At 39.2% G+C, this 23,580-nt stretch overlaps 1 protein-coding gene across 1 annotated transcript in view; it reads left to right on the forward strand.

Annotated features, from left to right (window-relative positions):
* The window catches only part of LOC122794902, a 2,498,277-nt gene that overhangs the window by 261,037 nt on the left and 2,213,660 nt on the right, over positions 1-23,580 (forward strand). The window contains exon 3 of the mRNA XM_044063498.1: positions 12,318-12,387. Within this exon, the coding sequence (XP_043919433.1) occupies positions 12,318-12,387 (70 nt within the window). The remainder of the gene's footprint in view (positions 1-12,317; positions 12,388-23,580) is intronic.

Here is a 23,580-nt window from a genome sequence, read left to right on the forward strand (position 1 = left end):
GGCCTCACAGAAACGGATAACTGGTGCCAGAGCCATGGCCTAAAGTTAAACGCCAAGAAATGCATAGTCATACCCTTCGGGGAAAAACAAGGTTACCCCTAGCTACCATATAGGTGGCAATCCACTGAGCACAGAAGAAGTCATCAGGGATCTGGGGACCCAGGTTGACAGTAGCCTTCGTTTGACACTCATGTTGCTAAAGTAGTTAGGAAAACCTTCTACATTGCCCACCTGATCATGAAGGGATTCACATTTAGATCAAGGGAGGTCATCGTCCCCCTGTACTCATCACTCATTAGACCTATGATTGAGTACAATGCCCCATTCGGAATGTATCTGACCAGACACCTGCAGCAGCTGGAAAGGCCCCAAAAGTTCCTCACCAAAAGGATAAAGGGTCTCAAAAATATGTCTTATGCTGCCCGACTGAAAGAACTCCAGCTCTATTCAGTGTCATACCGCTTGCTCAGAGGTGACCTGTGCCTGACATATAAGGCCATGTCAAACCCAGATTTGATGAATATGCTTCACCTCAAAAAATCTAGATCCCTCAGAACCACAAGGGCGGGAGACTTAAACCTTGACACGGTTATTAATAGAACGTGCTGGAGGGACAAATTCATCACCCAGAGACTCCCTATGCTGTGGAACAAAATCCCGGTACATGTGAGGCAGAGTACCTCGCTGGCCTTGTTCAAGAGGAATCTTGACCAATGGATGGGAGATCGCAAATATACCCCAGGGATTACTTCAGTGTCACTGCTTGACAGAGGCACAGCAAAATAATAGGCATAGTTTTATTCAAACTAAAGGGGTGGCGAAAGCCACATAACTATGGGCTAGGCAAAATGTCTTCTATTTTACAGCATTTTGTTGTTTTACTGTATATATATATTCCTTCAGTATTTCACATATTTTAACACCTCTGAGTGTATTTGATTTAATTTTTCCAGTAACTGGAAGGTAGTTCCCGTATCAAAGCTGAAATTTGAGCGGCTTTTTACTTAGAGTTGCAGGTTCCCAGTCAGAGTTTTTTCTTCTCCTTTTCTAGTTGATGTTTTTTGCTACTTTCTGCAAATTTCTTCTTTGCTGGCATCAAGGCAGTGTAATTAGTAGCCGATAACTGAATTTTACCCAGATGTTTACGCAGTTGCAGTTTTCACACTGGGAGAACTTGAATCAACCTATGTTGGCATGCAGCCATCATAGAAGTCCTTTGAAGCAACATACTTGAAATGAGCAAGTATTATGTTCATTACCGAACTGAAATTTCTTGTAAGAAGGCATAAAAGGCAGCTTATTTATCTTGTTTTGTTTCTTTTTCATGTATGTTGTCATGGTTTCTTCATATTCCATCTCATGTCTTCTTTTCATTCATTTTTCAATTAAAAAAATATATTCTTATGCTTTTCCTTATACACCGCCCACTAAGTTCAGTTTTCTTAATTCATTGTCATATTTTCTTTCCGTAATCTTTGTGTTCTTCCCTCATTTCTTTTTTTTCTGCTAACCTCACCAGTTGACCATTTTATTCAGTTTCCTTACTTTATGATCTCTCTCTCATCTCATATTTTGACCATACTACCGAGTCTTCTGAAATTTCAGCCATTTCCACCCCTGTCAATTCCTTCATATTTTTGAGTATATATTAAATCATACGTTTCAGTTTTAAAGATTCCTGTTCTGTATGTTCAGTGCAATTTGTTCAACCCTCCACATTTTTAACTGGTTCATTACCTTAATAGTCTGCTATGTTTTCCATCTACTTCCTTAAATTACAATTAAGGTATTCTACCCTAATTCTTTACATATTTACCATTAATATACTTATTTCTCCAAATACCTTATCTTCAGACAAATTTGTATATGCGCATAGCTCTATTAGTCTGACATGGTTCTCTTCTTATCATATTGCATATTACTACCCTCCAGGTACTACTGCTGTCACATTTAACAAGTGAGGAAATAAAAATATCCGAATTGCTATTTCTGAAGAGGTCTCATTTCCCACTAACCATATAATCTACCTTCCCCAAACTGCTTTAACTCGTTATCTTCTTCTTTTCCTTCTTCATGTATCTTGTGTGCAGCAAACATCACATAAAAACATCATTTCTTATACCATTCATTCACAAACTCCTGCTGTTATTTTGTATACTATTTACATATAATGCCCATATTCATAAATCATTCTTTTCCCTTATTTCTGTCCTTCTTGCTTTCAGTTTTTATTTTTCTCTTTCTTAACCCTCTCCAATTGATTTTTCATCATTTTTATTCTTGCTCTTTCCCTGTCTCCAACTATTCGTCTTCTCTTTTTTATCTCTTTCTGGTACTGCATACTTATTTTGAACTTGTATCTTAGATATGCATGCATAGGTTAGTACTAAGCTAACTGCCCTTGCGAGCCATTTTAAGCCTAGCCAATTATCCCTTGTGAGACTCAAACCCTGCACCTTGTGTTTGTAAGGCAAACACCTTAACCATTAGGCCACCCTCCCAACCCTTCTGTCTGCAGAATATCCCTGTCTTTATTTATCCCACCCTTTCTAGTAGTTTCTGCATTGTGTTCCTCATTTATTTCTCCCATAGTAGTTTTCAGCAAGTTGTCCCTCATTTCTACTAATTTGTTCAAGCCAAACCAGAAATGTCCATGTTTATTACATTTTCTACATATTGGTTAACAGTTTCTGGTAGTATGTCACCTGACCCCCACATTGTTCATATCTTCTTCTGTTACAGTCTTGCACCAAATGTGTTGTTTCTCCACAAAAAAAAAAAAACTTTAGCTTTTCCCCAGTGTCTAACAGTCCCCCTTTCCCGATTTAACATTATTATATTTGGTGCATGCTGTGCTTTTCCTTCACTATCCTCCTGTCCAAACTGTTCTTTCAAAATACACTTTCTAACATCATGTAACTTACTACACATAGGTAGAAAAAATCTTAACTTGCATTCTTCTATATCTGCTTTGAACTGTGCATTTAATTTTATTTTTAATTGCATGCTTCAATACAGAAATATAAAATCCTTCCATAGTGACGGCATTTTTTTTTTCTCTGCTTCATTCGTTAAGCATTCTGCTAACAAATGAATTTCAAATATCACTTCACAGAAGTCGTAATTGCCATTAAGTAATGCTCTTTATGTCTTTTAAGTCATCACACAGTAGCAGAGTAATATCATACCTGTTAGTGGCTTTGTTTTTTCTTCTCATTCTTACCACTACTTCTTTTCTCTGCACGTTCACTCTTATACTGTTTCTTTGCATTCTTTTGCTTCCTTCTTCTCTGTGCTTCTGTCTACCTGACTCACATTTTCAGCATAGGTCGCTGTAGATGTTCTTCGTGTTTCACTGTTGCAGTCATCACATTTGGGTTATCTGCCTGCAGGTAGCCTTCAGCCAGCCTGAGTACCAAAGTCTTCGGATTCCTGCATCAGATGCCATCTCCTCTTCCATGACGTCAGGTCATCAGGGGTATAAAACATGCAGCCGTCGCCATTGCATCAGTCTTTCTTGCCGTGCGGTGCCCAAAGCAGAAGCAGTTCGCAAGTGCCAGTCGGCCGACTCCTGAAATTTTCGTTTTCGAGTTTCAGATCCGAAGTCTTCAAAAAGATAAGTACCCTGTTGGGGATTCTTTTTTCTTGCTCCAACCAATGTCAGTAAAAGTTAACAATTGTCTTACCTGTGGAAAGCAAATACCTCATAGAGATTTTCATTCGTACCGCATCCCCTGCTTAGGCCCAGACCACGATGTCCCTCGCTGAACTGTTCGTCATCGGGCTATCCTTGCAGCCAATTACTTTCGTACTCAGTCTCAGTACTCCGAAATGGCTTTATTAAGCCATCCAACTACAGATCTTCCGAAAAACATAAGGATAAAGACAGAGACAGACCGCATAGGTACAAAACTGCCGACAACGCTTCCGTTAAGCTAGTCGCCAGTCCGCTGGTACTCAGTGAGGTGCTTTCACAGCCCCTGATACCCGCTACTTCAGATTCGCAGGCCTCTACTGAGATCCATTCGGAGTCCGGTATGCCGCGAGATGCTTCTTTGACTATGTAACCTGCGGATGTCTCTACCTTGGATGCATCCGGAGCCGCTGTGCAGGCACCGGCTTCTGAGGGTGTATTCAGGCCTACAGACTTGCATTTTAAACCAACGCCATAATTTTCATCCAGGCCTAAAACTCGCACCACACCTAGAAAACAGATGACCAAACCGCAGGCTCAGGCCCATATGCCTAAAAAACAAATGCTAAAAATGGCTGAAGACCATATTACCTTAATTAGGGGAAGCCAGCCTTCCCCCTCTAAGAGACCTAGAACTGATTTTCCTTCTGATTCTTCTGATCAGGAATCTGATATTTCTGCTCCTTCTGATTACCAGGATTTGCCCTTATCTACCTATGAGGATTCTGATGCAGAGGATTCCATTCCCTTCACTTCCCCTCCAGAAGATTTTTCTTTCAGTGAAACCTTGCACACTCTTAGGGAGCATTTCCGCTGGGAAAGCCAGGATTACTCTGACTCCAAAAAGAGACTTGGGGAATTCTTACTTCTACCTCAACACAGGCCTTTAGCTATCCCTACTGTTTTGGACATTGTAGATGATGCTTTCTTGGAATCTAGCCTTTCCCCAGACACTTTACCTTCAACTGCCAGAAAACCTGACAGGTATTACAGAGTACCTGACTCTCACAAGTTCCTCTTCAAGAATCCTTCTGCAGATCCAGAGACCATTTTCCAAGGGCCGAAAATTCTACCCCTTCTGATAGAGATTCTAGAGTCTTAGACAGATGGGGTAAGAAGGTATATATTTCTGCTACTTTGGCCATTAGGGCTTTAAATTGCCAGTTTCATATGTTAAAGTATCAGCAGCATATTATGGGGCTACTTAAACAGAAAATGATGTTGATTCCTGACTGTACTGAACACAAAGAATTACAGGATTTAATGCATTCTGCAGAAGAAGTTGGTAAACATACTTTGCAATGCGATTTTGATGCTTTAGAAGCATCTTGCAAGGCTGCTGTCACTGGGTCTGTGCTTAGAAGGCATGCTTGGCTTAAGGAACAAAACTTGCCAGATCATGTAAAAGCTAAATTACTGGATGCTCCCTTACACCAAGACCGCCTTTTTGGCAACAAAGCTGAAGAATCCTCAAAAGGATGGAGGAAAAAGCTAAATCTATGCAAACTGTTAAAAATTTCCTACAAGTACAGCCTCCCAGATTCAGTAGGCATTGGCCTTCAAAGAACTGGTCCTTTCCAGTCCCTTCTAGGCCTTTTCAGTCCAAACCCTGGAACAGCAGACCATCTAGGCTACAGTCTCAGGCTACGCACAGACCTAAGCAGTGGGGGGGCTCCCACTTCCACAGCAGGGAGTAGTAAGCCACCCCCTTACAGAAAAATGGCACAATGACTTAACCTTAACCCTTCCAGGCCCTGCTCTACTACCTCTTCCCTTAGGAGGAAAGCTTGCCCTGCATGCAAAAAACTGGGAACTCATTACCCAGGACAAATGCATTTTAAACATAGTTTCCCAAGGATACAGATTCCACTTCCACACCCTACCAACCCCAAATGGTTGGCCAGACCTATCCCCAAATCAGTGGGTGGAGGCCCAACAGCAAGTTCTCTCTCTCTTCTCAATATCAGGGCTGTTCAGCCTGTCCCAGCCGAATAAAGGGGACAAGGTTTTTATTCAAGACTATTTCTAGTGCCCAGAAAAGACAACTCCTGGCATCCTGTCCTGGACCTCTCTATTCTCAACTCCTTTCTGGTAGTTCCAAAATTCAAAATGCTAACTCTGCAACATCTTCTTCCCATGCTAGCCAAGGATGCCTGGCTGGTAACCCTAGACTTAAAGGAAGCTTACCTGCACATCCCAATAAGGGAATATTGCAGGAAATACCTACGCTTAAGGGTGGGTTCCATGCACTATCAGTTCTCTGCACTTCCCTTTGGCTTATCTACTGCGCCCAGGGTATTCACAAAGTGTCTAGCTCCAGCCGTTGCATTTTGCAGGTAGGGAAATATTCAAATTTACCCATACTTGGACGATTGTCTGATTTAGGCAGAAAACCAGGACTTGCTATTACAACACATGGCATTCGTAAAGAAACTTCTAACCTCACTGGGGTACACCATCAACGAAAAGAAATCTCACCTAGTACCCTGCCAACAGATTGTATTCCTGGGAACAAGCTTGAACACAACTTCCCAGATGGCATTTTTCACTCTGGAGAAAAAAGTTTATTTGACAACCTACTTCAAACTATTGGCCACAAAACCCCAGCTTTCTGCAAGGAAATACTGCAAGCCCTGGGGTTCATGGTATCTTGCATTTTACTAATTCCATATGTGAGACTGCATATGAGGAAACTCCAATGGTATCTAAAAAGCCTATGGTGTCAACATTCTCAGGACCTGGAAACAATGATTTCTAACATTCCTTGTAACAAGACAGAGTTCCTTTGGTGGGCAGAGGCCTGCTACCATGACAAGGGACTCCTTTTTACTCTACCCCCTGCCGCCCAAACCCTAACAACAGATGCATCAGACTATGCATGGGGGTCCACATGGCAGGGCAGTGCATTCAGGGCAAATGGACCCCGAGACAGATGCACCTGCATATCAATCAAAAAGAAATGTTAATAGTACAGAATGCTCTGACAGCCTTCAAAGACCATATTCTTCCAGGACAACTATTGGTAAAGACAGACAACACCACAGTTATGTGGTACATAAATGAGCAGGGGGGAACCCACTCGTACCCTCTCTGCAGACTAGCCATGGCTCTGTGGAACACAGCCTTGAGCTACAAAGTACACCTGCAAGCTCAGTTCCTGCCAGGCAAACTAAATTCACTGGCAGACGACTTAAGCAGAAATCTCATGGACCCACAAGAATGGAAAGTAAAACCCAAAATATTCAACCTCTTGAGGAACAAATGGGGGACTCCAGAGGTAGACCTGTTTGCCTCCCCCTCAGAACTACCAATTGCACAAATTCTGCACAAGAACTCCCCAAAGCCAAGCTTGGAAAGTGGATGCCCTGTCTTTTACCTGAGAAAGCCTCTCAGTTTATGCCTTTCCCCCTCTGCCTTTTCTCTCGAAGGTTCTACTAAAGATCAAACAGGACAAGCTAAGGACAATACTGAATGCACCACACTGGTCATGCCAACACTGGTACCTCCTCTTGCACAGCATGACACTGCTACACCATGGCACCTGCCTCAGACCCCTTCCCTGCTGTCCCAGCAGGCGGGCCGAATTCTGCACCCTCAGCTTCAAACCCTGAACCTTGCAGCCTGGCTTATCCCTTGAGCTCTCCCTTAGCATCCCTCAGTAAGCAGGTACTGGATGTCATTCTGGCAGCAAGGAGCCCTAGTACCAGAAAATCCTATGCTGAAAAGTGGAAAAGATAGTGCTCCTGGATCCTGGCTCAGGGGATGGGCACAACGGTGCCCAGCTTACCTGATATTCGACAGTACTTAACAGAAATGCTCCACCGGGGCCTGTCCTTATTGTTAATTAAAATTCATGCCTCTGCCATTTCAGCACATTATAATACTGAGCTACCCCTCTTCTCTCACCCCTTGCTAAAGCAATTCCTCAGAGGGGTCAAAAAAATAAGACCCCCCCCCCAGGAGAGCTCCCACTCCAGCCTGGGACCTTAACTTTGTATTGGAAAAGCTTACTCTTCCCCCCTTTGAACCAGCTGCTACAGCAGAGTTGAAATTCCTTTCTTGGAAAACAGCCTTCCTTCTAGCCATCACTTCAGCAAGAAGAGTGTCTGAATTACAGGCCCTCATGGCAGTGGAACCCTTCATTATCTCCCATGTGGACAGGGTTTCCCTCGGGACTAATCCTTCTTTTATGCCCAAGGTGGTGTCTTCTGTGGCCTTAAATCAGTCCATTCATTTTCCTACTTTTTTTCCCTAATCCTCAAAACAAAGGGGAACGAATACTGCACTCTCTGGACGTGCACAGACAACTTAGATTCTATTTGGACAGGACTAAACGTACCAGAAAATCTGAGCAGCTGCTAGTTAGCTTTGCTGCAGGGGCAGAGGCGAAGGCCATTTAAAAGCAAACCATTTCAAAATGGATAGCCCATTGCATTAATTTCTGCTACAAGCACCATGGAAAACCTACCCCACAGGGGATAAGATCACATTCCACCAGGGCTGCATTTACCTCTGCGGCATTTCTCAGAGGGGTCCCTACCAGGAACATCCTAGAAGCTGCCACCTGGAGCTCTGTACATACATTCACCAAGCATTACCACTTGCCTATCTTTTCTAAATCCAGAGCTGGATTTGCCACTGCAGTCTTGCAGGGATTAATAGCTGTCCCTAATGCTCTTTAACTTCCTCCTCCCTTCCTTAGTTTTGGGAATCAACGCAAATGTGATGACTGCAACAGTGAAACATGAAGAACATAGTACAGTTGTGTCCACTTACCATAAATGTAGATGTTCGAGTGTATTCACTGTTGCAGTCCTGGTTATCCTCCCTCCAGCTCCCTGACTTCTCTGGGCTCTACCTGTCCTTCTGGTTGGTATATTTCTTTTTTCTTGTGTATTTGCTTTTTGATGGGGGTTTACCATACCATTTAATTGCTTCCTATTGTGGGGGTACCTGACATCTGGTGCAAGAAAAACTGATGTAAATGCGTCGGCTGCATGTTTTATATCCCTGACTACCTGATGTCATGGAAGAGGAGACAGCATCTGATACAGGAATCTGAAGACTCTCTTATTCAGGCCGGCTGAGGGCTACCTGCAGGCAGATAACCCAAATGTGATGACTGCAATAGTGAATACACTCGAACATCTACATTTATGGTAAGTGTACACAATTGTACTTTCTCCTTTCAGCATTTGTTTAATTTCTTTTCACTTCACCCTGTTGCAAGTGTGTGTCCTTAAAACCATTGTTTTCACCAGCCAAACCTACCGTTACTCCCAGTATTTCTTTATTTTATCCTGGTTTCATACTGGTAGATTCAGAAATCTCCTGTTCCTTTAGCACTTGTTCTACCATTGTATTCCAGTCAGCCTCTTCACCATCCTTCCTCTGTTCTTGGATTAAATCCATTAAAGGAAAACTCCACCTTAGAACTCAAAAAGCATTTTTTGTATTGTATCTTTGTTTTCAGATCTATTTTAATGCCTCACAGTCACTCCCCAAGTGCTTCTTTTACAATTTTAATGTGTTTCCCACAAAATGGCAGATAAAGGAGCCTGCCTCAGTAATGTGATCTCATTTTCTTACTTTCTTTCCTTCTTCCCAGAATACATTTCAAGTGCTCTTTATACAGGTCATGCTAGACTTAAGGAAGTAGTGGTGTTTTCTCATGCCATTAAAATATAATGGCAGGACTGTGAAGCACTGTTATCTAACACACCTTTTGTAACAGAGCAACTTCTCTGATTTCCTGACTGAGCCTCATTTATGTGTGTGTCAGAGCTTGTTCTATGCTATAAATAACTGTTAGCTACTTCCAGCAAAAGAAAGTAGGTAATTAGCAGACTATTGTAAAGGGATTTTTTTTGTAGTTCTAAAAGAATTGACAGATCTTCACCCGCATACTCATCCTGAGGTGTGAAAACTCGGACTGCAGTAAATGATCCTGGCTGCATTTTTCTCTCTCATGAATGATGCAGATTTAAAATGTGCTTTACTAGTTTCATAATTATTTCTGTCATGTTCACCACCCTTTTTTTTATATTTCGTATGTATTTATACTTCGGTAACCAGGAAGGTGAACAGGTCCTAGGACCCTTTTCAGGCATGACTCTGGCTACATTGGCAAAGATTATAACAAGTAATAAATGCACTTAGCAATCCAAAGAAAAAATGTTGTCACAAAGACATTTGACAAAGATTGCATGTGCAACACATAGCCAGTGTGCAACAGTGAATAAGTAAAACAATAAACAATATTTACTGGAATGTATACATTAATACTTTGCTATATTCACTTTATTGTAACAAATTGTAAGCACCCATATTGCATAAATCATAGTGCTGTAAAATATTACTGTTCTCTAGGAATTGGCAAGTGAATGTTGTATGGCTTCACAAAAGAAAAGGGGAGGGGCATAATTATATTTGCATCACTTTTGCTATCCTAAGATAGCATGAAAACCATACTAAACCTACAAATTTTGGAATGGAACAGCCATTGCAGTTGAACCTAATAACTAGTATGGGGGAAAAGATGTTGGACATGTAGAAAGTAGGAGAAAGGAGGGTTGAGTAGGTGATGACAACACACATGCATGCACAAGCCCCGTCTGTGTGTGTATATATTTGTGTGCATCTGTATACATGCGAGTTATGTATACACACACATGCACATCCATATGTCAGTGCATGTGTGACTATTTACAAAAACATCTGTTGCATATTTCTTTCTAGATGTATTCACACTATACTGTATCCCACATTCAGTATTGCACATACATTTTTATACACACACACACACAGATATGTAGCTGTGTTTGTTTCAACACACATATACAGTTAAACAAAATTTCCAATTTGATTTGTTTTTATTTAAAGGACATGAAGTACATACACAGGCATATAATCTATTTCTCCATTGTACACACACACACACACACACACACACACACACTCAACTCGTGTTTGTACATACATGTAAGATGTGTGTTATACACGTACTTTACGTATCATATACATATACACAGGCACATAATACATGCACATTGTATGTGTGTGTGTATATATATATATATATATATATATATGCATTTAAACATAGTTAAGTACTTCCTTTTCTTAATGTTTTTAATGCAAGGGCATGTAGTAAATGTATGTTAAAGTAAATTCAGATGTATATTATGGTTGCCATCACTTGTCACTTTTCCTTTGTGGACTAGAAAAAGTTTGTAGACTAGAAAATGTTCATGCACTCTACCACTGTAAAGACTGACTCAATCCATGGGAATCTCTTACCATGGATCTGTGTGTACCAGATATGCATCCCCCTCTGGAAAGATGTCACAAAAAAGCATAAAAGACCTTTTTATGAACAGTATCGGTGCACGTAGTTTTGATAGAGTTGCCACCTGTTTCTCTTTCTGCAGTTCTGTCCTATGTGTATATGTGTGTGTGGGGGGAGGTTGAAATGGTGGATGTATTGTTACTTTACAATAAAAAATATTTTTTGACTTTTCTCTAAATGTCACAGAAATCTTTGATAATGCACGTAAGTTGACATAAACTATTATAAATAGCCCACATTTAAAGCGTAGCATTTCAGTACTGTGATGCTGCTTATGCAGATGTGTCAGAAGAGGTGACAACTACCTTAAAACCCCTGACTGAGCTAATTTCTTTGCTTGGCTATGAAAGCAGAGTGTTAAGTTCTTCTCCTCTGCAATAAAAACAATTCTAGAGCTTTCTCTCCTTTTTTATAGCAGCTGTTCTGCTTCTAACATTAGCAGGATTAATTGACCATCTAATATTGACAGCGGTACCTGACAGGGTAAACTACAGATTTATCTGTGTCTGTGGTATGTCATGCAGGCAGAGATGAATTCCTCTGCAAACTATGTGAGAAGTTAAGCTTAAAAAAGTAGTCAGGCTTTTCCTTCCTTTGATTCCAAGGTAAGGAAATGAAAGCTTTAAAAAGTATAAGCAGGTTTTTGACACCTAAACTATACTGCCACCATATTTTAGGGAGAAAATAAACTAAGAATTGAGTTAAACTGTAGGAAAGGGCAGAGTTTTCCTTTAGGAGTTGTGCATCAAGTACTTCACCATCATAATCTGTCACAACTGCCTCTATCTCTGTGTCATGCAGCACTCTCATCTCTGGAACTGCTGTCTACCATGTTTTGCTACCTAGTAGCATAGACTGAAAAAAGGGGAGTTTCTCTGGTACTCGGGTCAAGTCATTATAAATATCACCTCAGGTTTCCTTTGAAAATAGGCCCATAGGCCTGGCAGGAGTAACCCAATCAAAAATAAACATGTTACATGTATATGATAACATTATTTTATTTCTGGGGTTACATAAAAATAAACTTCCACACATTTCATAGAATGCACTTAATCATTTATTTAAAATTTTCAAAGTGATTGCATTTTTTTTCCAAAAATGCTATGCATTTTTACCTAAGGAGATATCTGTATAATGCTTATTTGACATATTCTGAAACGGTGAATTATTTTTCCCCATTTGTATGCCTTCTTGAAAAAAGTGAGTTATTTGTAATGAGTAACAATTTTGTTTGTTGCTTTGTTGCTATTAATGTTTAACATTTTTCTGTTTCAGAATTTGGGATATACACCAGACTTTGTACAAGTGGCTATGGCTCCTTTTATAAAAGATATCCACAAAAAAGGTAAAATACTGCTACAAATGTCATTTTTAACATTTAACTAGTGTAGTTTTATGTGCTATTATTGAACCTTTAGACAGTTATCCTCATGACAAGACTGGCATTAAATCTTAGGTTTTTAAATGCATCTATAAAAGAGACATTAAATGCAAGGTAAGAATCCTGTTATTTCAGCACTACCTTGTTAAATGTTGCTTTTTGGAGTGCAAGAGTTCTCCAAGGTGGCTTTGTGATCTTGATTTTGAAGTGATAAGCTGAACCTAAATGCTGTGTTAGTTAAGAAAGTCATCAGCTGTTTTGCTTAATGAATCTTTTAGTGTTCATTTTCCCAGTGCATTTGAGAGCCAACCTATTACTAAGTTCACTAATTCACAAAGCCCTTTCTTCTAAGACATCAGCCCCACTCACTCAAACTTTTCACCAACCCCTTGCCCAGTATATAATCTCAGGGGTCTCTCTCAATCTTAATCCACCCTGCTAACTCCAAAAATTAAACTTTATTGCATTGACTGTGCATTCTCCATCCTAGCAACTGAACTATGGGACTCCATTGCTCTGACAATTCAAGATATCCAGAAGTACTTAGACTTTAGACAACAGTTCAAGAAACACATCTTCACCCAAAACAAAGTGCAGCTGCATTCACGCAGGTCACTTTACACGAACCCTGCCACTCTCTCATACCCCTTTATCCCCATTTCATCCTTCCTTATCTCATCTTTTCACCCCTTACTTACTGCCTATCTTTAATCTTACTTCCCTTTTCTCTTTCCATCTCTGTCACACTTATTCTCCTTTCTACATCCTTCCCCTTGCATGCCTCTCTGACCTTTTCTGTTTATTCTTCCCATGGTATCCTTTCTTGCAGGTATTCGCACTGGCTGTTCTAATGTCTTCATACGTATCTATATAGTGATGCACTGCTAATGCTGTATCATAAGCTGTCTAAGTCATTATGGCTACATCTTATCTTTAAAGCTTTGCTGAACATAATTCTAATAATTCTATGTTTTGACATTATAAGCTGCTTCTTGAACTAAATGTTGCAGCGTATTCTTGCATCTGTAGGTGTGTGTGTGTGTGTGTGTGTGTGTGTGTGTGTGTGTGTATGTATAGATATATATATATATGTGTGTGTGTGTGTTTGTGTGTGTATATATATATATATATATATATATATATATATATATATATATATATGCATACATAAAAATACACACACACACACACACACACACACACACACACACATATATAATATATATATGTATAATATGTATATCTGTGCATTTTATATGTGTGTGTGTGTGTGTGTGTGTGTGTGTGTGTGTGTGTGTGTGTATATATATATATATATATATATATATATATATGTGTGTGTGTGGGTCTAGGGCACATGCTCGACTAGCATATGTCCTAATCACAAAACATCGAACACGCATACACGAAAGCGCTTAACATCAAAAAGCGCTTCCATGTATGTGTAGTTAAAAAAAAAAAAAACTACGTTTCTGCAAGGGGGCTGCACCCCCCACACACTCCTACTTTATTATTCTCACTCCGAGATCGCACTACAATGGGAAAAAGGGAATTTTCCCTTACCTGCTCTGTAGTCCGATCTACGAAACAGGCACACATACACGGAAGTGCTTGTCGATGTTAAGAGCTTTGGTGTATGTGCGTTCGATGTTTTGTGATTCTGACATATGCTAGTCGAGCATGTGTCCGTATCCCATAGATATATATATATATATATATATATATATGTGTGTGTGTGTGTGTGTGTGTGTGTGTATATATAGACACACATACACACACTGTATATATATATATATATATATATATATATATATATATATATATATATACATATTATTATATACACACACATATACATATTTGTGTGTGTGTGTGTGTGTGTGTGTGTATATATATATATATATATATATATATATATATATATACATAGGGTCTATGTCAAATATTCGAACTTACAAAATGTCGAATACCATATCGTCGAGACCATATGGTCGATATTTGGAAGTTCGAATATCTAATTAAAAAAAAAAAGTACACTAACAGTGCGAGCAGGGGGGCAACCCTGCACCTCCCACACACCCTACTTAAGTATACCAACTCTGAGACCGCACTTCAGTGCAGAAAAGGGAAATTCTTCCATTCTGCACCGTACGGCGCCATTAAAAGTCAGCCTTCGAACACTTGAAATGTTGAACATATGGTCTCTACCATATAACATTCGACATTTTAAGCATTCGAATAATTGACATAGACCCTATATATATATATATATATATATGTGTGTGTGTGTGTGTGTGTGTGTGTGTGTGTGTGTGTGTGTGTACAGTGGATATAAAAAGTGTACACACCCCTGTTAAAATGCCAGGTTTTTGTGATATAAAAAAGTGAGACCAGAATAAATAATTTCAAAACTTTTCTCACCTTTAATGTAACTTATAACATGTACAATTCAATTGAAAAACAAATATCTGTTTTGGGAAAAAAATAAAAAATATACAATAAGCTGGTTCATTAATGTGCACACCCTTAAAGTTATACTTTGTTGAAGCACCTTTTGATTTAATTACAGCATTCAATCTTCTTGGGTACACACATGCCATCGATTAAAGAGACTCTGATTAACTCCAAATAAATTCAGCTGTCCTAGTAGGATTTTCCTGACATTTACTCAGTTGCCTTCTACAGCAAAAGCCTTGGTTCACAGAGAGCTTACAAAGCATCAAAGGGATCTCATTGTTGAAAGGTATCAGTCAGGAGAAGGGTACAAAAATTTTCCACAGCATTGGATTTACCGTGGAACACAATGAAGACAGTCATCAAAAAGTGGAGAAAATATGGGACAACAGTGACATTGCAAAGAACTGGACGTCCCTCCAAAATTGATGAAAAGACCAGATGAAAACTGGTCAGGGAGGCTGACAAGAGACCTACAGCAACACTGAAGGAGCTGCAGGAATTCCCGGCAAGTACTGGCTGTGTGCTACATGTGACAACAATCTCCCATATTCTCCATATGTCTGGATTAAGGGGTAGGGTTGCATGACGGAAGCCTTTTCTTACACAGAAAAACATCCAACCCTGGCTAAAATTTGCAAAACAATACATCAAGTCTCCCAAAAGCATGTGAGAAAATGTGTTACGTCTGATGAGACCAAGGTTGAACTTTCTGCCAAAATTCCAAAGGGTACATTTGGCGCAAAAACAACACTTCGCATCAGCTAAAGAACACCATCCCCATGATGAAAGCATGGTGGTGGTAGTATCATGCTTTGGGGTTGCTTTTCTTCAGCTGGAACTGGGGCTTTAGTCAAGGTGGAGAGAATTATAAACAGCTCCAAGTACCAGTCACTTTTGACCCAAAACCTTCAGGCGTCTGCTAGAAAGCTGAAGATGAAGAGGAATTTCACCGTTCAACACGACAGTGACCCCAGGCATACATCCAAATCAACAAAAGAATGGCTTCACTAGAAGAAAATTGAAGTTTTGGAATTGCCCAGCCAGAGACCAGACCTAAATCCAATAGAAAATCTGTGGGATGACCTGAAGAGGGCTGTGCACAAGAGATGCCCTTGCAATCTGACAGATTTGCAGCACTTTTGCAAGGAAGAGTGGGCAAATATTTCCAAGTCAAGATGTGCCATGTTGATAGACTCCCACCTAAGAAGACTGAATGTTGTAATTAAATGAAAAGGTGCTTCAACTAAGTATTAGTTTAAGGGTGTGCACACTTATGCAGCCAGCTTGTTGAATATTTTTTAATTTTTATATTTTCCCCCCTAACATATTTGTTTGTTTTTCAATTGAATTGTACAGGTCATATTAAAGGGGGGGGGGGAGTTTTGAAATGATTTATTGTGGTCTCATTTTTGCGTATCACAAAAACCTGGCATTTTAACAGGGGTGTGTACACTTTTTATATATTCATTGTGTGTGTGTGTGTGTGTGTGTGTGTGTGTGTGTGTGTGTGTGTGTGTGTGTGTGTGTGTGTGTGTGTGTCTATACATATACGTGTGTGTGTTTGTGTGTATGTATGTGTATGTATATATGTGTATATATATATATATATATATATATATTTCTGATGAAGTTTGAAATGGTTCTTTAATAAACTAACGAACGAAAGCGCTCAAATCGACCCTAACTCCAGAGTGTTTATTAGATTTTCTGTGGTTCTTATTTTTCCAGGACCAAAGCAGTGAGTTAATATATATGTATATATGTATATGTATATATATATATATATATATATATATATATGTGTATATATATATATATGTATGTATATATATATATATATATATATATATATGTGTGTATATATATATATATATATATATGTGTGTGTGTGTGTGTATATATATATATATATATATTTATATTTATATATATATATATATATATATATATATATATATATATATATATATGTGTGTGTGTATGTATAAGTTTATACAACTTCATCAAATTTTCATAAACTTGAAATTCATTTGGTTGAGACCAAGTGATTGAGTTTCCAGAAACTCGAAATATAACAAAAAAAAAGAAAAAAAAGAAAAAAATTCTATGCTCTCCCTGCACCCTCATAGAGGGGCTATGCTCCTCACAGCCCCTGCAAATTATATATACCATCTCCAGGATTGCTCTACAGTGTAGAAGAGGGTAAGTTCTCCCTGTCCCCACTGTACCGTGAACTACATAGAACTGCTTCAAAGGGAAATTTACCTTCTTCCTCACTGTATTGAGATCTCGGTTGGTGTATATAATTTTTAGGAGGTGTGGGGGTGCATTTGGGCTTGCTCCCCAAAAATTGTTTTTTTATATTTCAAGTTTTCAGAAACAGGATGACATGGTCTCAACCATATGAATTTTGCATTTCCAAAAACCTGATGAAGTTTTTTCATTTTTGTGTGCACATATATATTATATAATTTGTTTTTTAGCTTATGCTTGTATCTATAAATATGTTTTTCTATTTTTTATGTGATCCCATTCTCCCATCTGCAAATGACCAGTTAAGATCAGTGCAGTAGCCTGTTAACAAATATAAATAAATAAACTGTACTAAAATTAAGGTAGTAAAGTTATCAAACTAGAATAAGGCAATTTCGTCACTTTTTCTCCCCGCAGCATACATGGGACTGTTGCAGTATGGCTACTGAAATAGACTTCTGCCAAATTTCAGTAGTGGTTCCCAAGTTTGATGCTCAAGTTTAACTTGCCTTGTCCTTCCCTCTGTGATCTATATTGTCTTGATAGTGTTCACAAGTCACTGCCATCTTAGCTTTTTGAACAGAATGGAAATTCTGCAGCTACTTAATGTTTGCAGCCTAAACCATGCGGCTCTTAAAATTGTTACTGATCTTGAAACACTACCAAAACCACAGTGATAAAAATGTAAGATGAGAACACTAAGCAGAGAACAGTGAAATAAATTTTCTGTCTTGTCTATGTTATGCATATTGATTAAAATATGTATGGTGCAATAGCTGAACATGTTGTTGGACTTTGTATTCGGTTATTTAACAACCCACAGGAACAATTGCAAATGGTTTAGTATTGATTTTAAATATTAATTATTAAGGGGTTTGTTTAAATTGCATTTAGTTCCACACTTGTAGAATGTTGTGCTAAGGGTGTTATACTCTAATAATTTAGCAAGGATTAAAAGGCTTCTTGATAGTTGGTTAATAAGTGAAAAATATGTATACATTCTAAATCGGCAGTAATTCTTAGGTGGATATAAAGCCCAAAATGAGGATGGAAGCCCGGCAATGACCGTTTAAAACTTTGAAGTTAAAATCACTAGGATGTGCCTCACCTTTGCCTCAGATATAGGCTGATATAACTCCATTTCAGCACAAATCAAAATATAATTAAGTGGAAAAATGCTTTCCAAAAACACGAATCAGTAATACCCCAGTACACTAACATGCTCCTAGAAGATGACACTGTCCCTATGACTGGCCACACAACCAACTTCAAGACATTTCCCTTACACACACCACTCTAACTCAACAGTCAAACCCCACCCTGATAGTCTGCCATAAGTATAAGAAGCCTAAGAAATAAAACTACGGAACTACATATCTGGATTACCAAACACAAGCCTAATATTGTAGCTGTAACTGAAACTTGACTTAACCCAGCATACATTACTCTGAACTTACAGTCCATGGCTATTATGTCATCCATAATGACCATATAAAGAGGAAAGGTTGTGTTATTGCTTTAATATTTCTCAACTACTAGATTTCTCATTACAACAAGCCAGTACCAAAATTCATTTCATTAGAGCTTACTACTTTTCTGAAAATAAACACATTAAAAAAAAACATGTATTACTGTCCTTTATGTCCCTCCTGGTAACAATACAGCTACACTGGAAGATGTGGAATTGTTATGGAAATCCAACATAGTCCAAGAAAAAATGCTACTAGGTGATGCCAGTGTCTATTTGTTGGACATAACATCTAACTCCCCCTACATCCAGTATGAATTTATATGGTTTCACACAACTAAATAATAGCCCCACAGGTTCTAGCAAGACACCATCATGGACCTAATAAACAAGGATATAGGGACTCTCCAAAGTCTGGATCCCACACAATTTGGTTTTGTGAAGGGTAGATCATGCCTGCTCAACTTGGTCAACGTCTTTGAGTCAGTCACTAGAGCTGTGGATGAAGGCAAGGTGGTTCATACAGCCTACCTTGATCTGGCCAAGGCCTTTGATTCCATTCGCCACTCAGGAATTATAGAAAAACTCATTAAGCTAGGCATCAACCTCTGTAGCACTACGTGGGTTGCAAACTGGCTCACAGATAGAACCCACAGTGTGAAAGTAGCTGACTCCAGGTCAGACTGCCGACCAGTCATGAGTGGAGTCCCACAGGGTTCGGTCCTGGGGTCCCCTCCTTTTTGGTATCTACTTATCTGAAGTCCAGGCCAACATGAGGAGACTCTAGCTGACAAAGTTCGCAGATGATTGCAAGTCGGAAGCTATTATTAACTCCTCAGGTGATGTTGACATCCTACAGAAAGGCCTCACTGAGACCAACGACTGGTGTCAGAACCATCGCCTTAAGCTCAATGACAAAAAATGTGTCATCATTCCCTTTGGGAAAAATCCGGTTCCCATGAATTACCACATCGATGGTAGTCCACTGAACACAGAAGACGTTATAAGAGATCTGGGAATACAGGTTGACAGCAACCTCTCTTTTGACCACCACATTGCCACTGTGGTCAGAAAGGCCTTCTATGTGGCACATCTCATTACTAAAGGTTTTGCTTCCAGGAGGAAAGAGGTCATTGTCTCCCTGTACTCTTCTGTCATTAGGCCAGTCATTGAGTACAATACCCCATTTGGCATGTACCTCGCTAAATACCTGCAACAACTGGGAGAGGCTGCAAAAGTACCTCACAAAGAAGATCCTAGGCCTTAAACATTTGTCTTATAAAAAGACAAAAAAACTCCAACTATTCTCGGTCTCATATCGTATACGTCTTATGCTGTCTCTGCTTGACTTACAAAGCCATGTCTGACCCAACTCTGTTAGAAATACTACATCTAAAGAGATCCCAATCCCTCCGCATCACATGCTCCAGAGACCTCAACCTCATTACCACAATCAACAGAGCATACTGGAGGGACAGGTTCATAACCCGGAGACTGCCCATGCTATGGAATACACTTCCCATACATGTCAAGTAGAGCATCTCACTTGCCCTCTTCAAGAGAAATCTTGATGACTGGATGGGAAATAGAAAATTCACCCCAGGGATCACGCCAGTGGCTCTACTCTACAGAGGCACTGGGAACTAAGGTTGGGTGGCACGATGCCAGGGTAATCCTATGGTCTAGGCTTGTAAAGGCTCCAGGACCATTAGCCTAGTACACACCTATGAACTAAAGTCCTATTAGACTGGATTCTATTATCAGACCTAATAAATTCACCTCTGCAGGTACAGTGTCAGACTCTGTCAGCGGCCATCTCCCAGTCTGTACAACCAGACATCTCACACATCTACTTAAACAGCATATTTGTAAAGCAACATGCAACCTGTCCAAGTTCAACACAGAAATATTAATTTCTACTCTGTCGTCTATTAACTGGAACATTTTAAAAATCCTTTCCTTAAATGATGCTGCAAGTCAATTCAGTACAACTTTCCTAAATTTCTTAAATAGCCTTGCACCTGCAAGAAGGAAGAGACTAAAAACAAAATTGGCTGTCCAGAAAGAGTAGAATGCTAATAATGCAGGATAAAGTGTGGAAGAATGGTAAAAATAATGACACACCACAATATCTCAAATTTCAGAATGCTCTGCAACCCATACTAAAAAGCAGATAAATTAAGACAAAATTGTACTGTAACAACATTTAGAACAGTAGTAAGCACAACACTAAACATTTGTCAGCCATTAAAGAAATCATATATCCCAGCCAGAAATGCAACCCTACCCCTTCTCATATTAACTTACCACTGAAAACTGCAGTAGAGTTCAACTCTTATTTCATAAATAGTCCATAATCAAGGATTCCCCGACATCTTATCCCAACACTGCCCAACAGTCACATATTACCATATCCATTTTCACCTTGAAACATGTGCCCACATGCTATATAAAACTACTCTTAAATAAACTCAAACCATGCTGTACTTCAGCTGATGACCTACAAGTCAGAACCTTAGAATAGCAGCCAATAGCAGTGCCTGTCTTGTCTCAATCCATATAAATAGGTTAATCCAGGAGTCCCACATACCCTCTCTCTGGAAAAATTGCAGATTGACCCTCTAAACAAAGGATTAAATTCAACAGACATCACTAACTTTAAACCTATAGACAGCTTAGTCCTCCTCTCCAAAATACTTGAAAAATGTATTAAAAACAGTTGCTGTCTCTTGCAGTCCTTTTGCCACACAACACAGCTTCCACCTCTCCCATAGTACTAACACTGCACTTCTAACCTTTATAGCTACTGTCAGTAAAGCTAGACAGAACGGCAAACTAGTCTTTTCCTTATTTCTAGACGTCTAAATCCTTGTGACACACAGTTTATCACAGCCAACGTCTACCTCAAATGTCCTTACTAGGTCTGTCTTAGCCCGTCCTTCTGTGGTTTAAAAGCTACTTGTTCAGTACATATCAGTCAGTAAAATGGCACTTCACTGTCTTTTAATACCTCCCAGTCATCACTAGTGTGCCATGAGGATCTATCCTTGGTCCCCTCCTCTTTAACATTCTAACCAACAACCTCCAAACATCCACATAACAGGCCTCTGTAATACAGTATACAGATGACTCCACACCCGTATGCACATCTCCAAAAAAAGTATTCAGGAACATTTAACAGCCACTGAAAATTGGCATTGCAACTTATAACTTATGCCCAAACCCCACCCCAAAAATGTTACTGTTTCCGAAACCCCTGTCAGATGAAAAAAAAAATGGTTGTATTATTAAGAGAGAGGATTTCAAATAAAGTAAATTTTCATAATAAATTATTAGGGTTGATAGTGGATGATGTTCTAAAATTCGACCTGCATATACAAAATTGCATTAAAAAAATCACCAAAAACTATGGAGGCTTTATAGAGCCAAAAACTTTCTCACCAGTGCAACTAAAACTACACTTGCAATTACTTACCTCTTCCCCTCAAAAGATTATGGTGATTCCAGCCTTAATAACTTACAGGCATCACAAAAAGCAAAACTTGACAGTACTGTAATAAAGTTACAAAAGTTTGCGGCAAACACCCCTATCAGAACTCAAAATGTTATATCACTAAAAAGCCTAAACGGATTAAAACTACCCCATCAGCTAACCCGTACATATCTTCTTACCACCTATAGACATTTGAGTCCAGCTGTTTGATTTCTACGTTACGAAAGTCAGAATGTCAAAAACCTGTATTACTGACTGTCCAACCTTGCCCCCCACCTTCCACTCACGTGGTATTGTCTATTCTTGGGTACACAGTGGTAGGGAGTTTCCTCATTCACTGCTTGTCTCGAGTAGGCCAATTTTTGGCAAGCTAAGTTTTGGTGAAAGGTTGCATTTATTGGTTGACTCGATTGCCTGTGTGTCAAATGTTTAATAGTAAAGCATAAAACTATCCACCAGCATCCATCTGCTTGCCTGTCACTAAATACCATTCTGCACACCGGTGTTCTTACTTTGTCATTACAGTGCAATAACCAAAAATCTTTTCTCTGTCCACAGTCCTAATCTGCTGGGCATGGTCTCTACTCTTACCTTATTGCTAAGACCTGGATCTCTTTACCTACAGCCATCAGGTCAATATCCTCCCACTAGTCCTTTCCGAATGGTTTTAAAGGCTTCCTTGCCAAAATCTCTCTCTGTTCTTGCTCAATCCCACAATAGACTATATCCTTAGATATGAACTAGTATCTATTCATACCTTACACCTCCATACTCCTCTTTCTTTACTTATTTACTTTGTCAATTTCTCTCCCCTGAGTCTGTCTCTAAATATGCCATAACTCTGTTTTTTGTTTTTGTTTTTTTCCCCTCACTTCATGTTGCATTTCCTATTGGTATTATGCTAACTTAACTTTAATTTCTCTAAACTGGCTAAACTTTTCTCTAAATATTGAATTATTATCATATAAATTGTATTTATTTTGTACTGTAATTATTTAAAATTAAATGTTTTTGTATTATATTTGAAGGTTTTAAAACTATTGTACTTAAAATTATTTTATAATACTTCAGAGCTTTTCTCCCTAGGCCTCTGCTGAAAATGGGCACCTACTCAGTCAGAATTTCCCAGGAATCAGATGTTAATAATTAAATACATTTCAGGTTTAATAAATTCATTGCAGTACACCAGGTGCTGTACATGCATATTTGTCGCCTCTTAAGAGACTGACTGTGCGTCTCCATGTCTTCTCTGTTTTATGATGTTAGAGAAATATTTGAGTCTAGTCTGTCATTTCAAATGCCTTGGCATTTTAACCTTCCTTCCATTCCTACCTTCCCCTTGCCTTTTTCCCACCTGTCCCTTGCTGTCTTGAATGGTTACATTGATATCCTGCTTACTGTCCATTCCAGTAGTCCATGAGTCCAAAAACCTGTGTGTGAAAAAATACATCCAGAGGTTCAGGGAGTTGTTCCCTTCCTCCTGTTG

This window comes from Protopterus annectens, chromosome 2.part1 (genome assembly GCF_019279795.1).
Source record: "Protopterus annectens isolate FY-2018-M chromosome 2.part1, PAN1.0, whole genome shotgun sequence".
Lineage (NCBI taxonomy): Eukaryota > Metazoa > Chordata > Ceratodontiformes > Protopteridae > Protopterus > Protopterus annectens.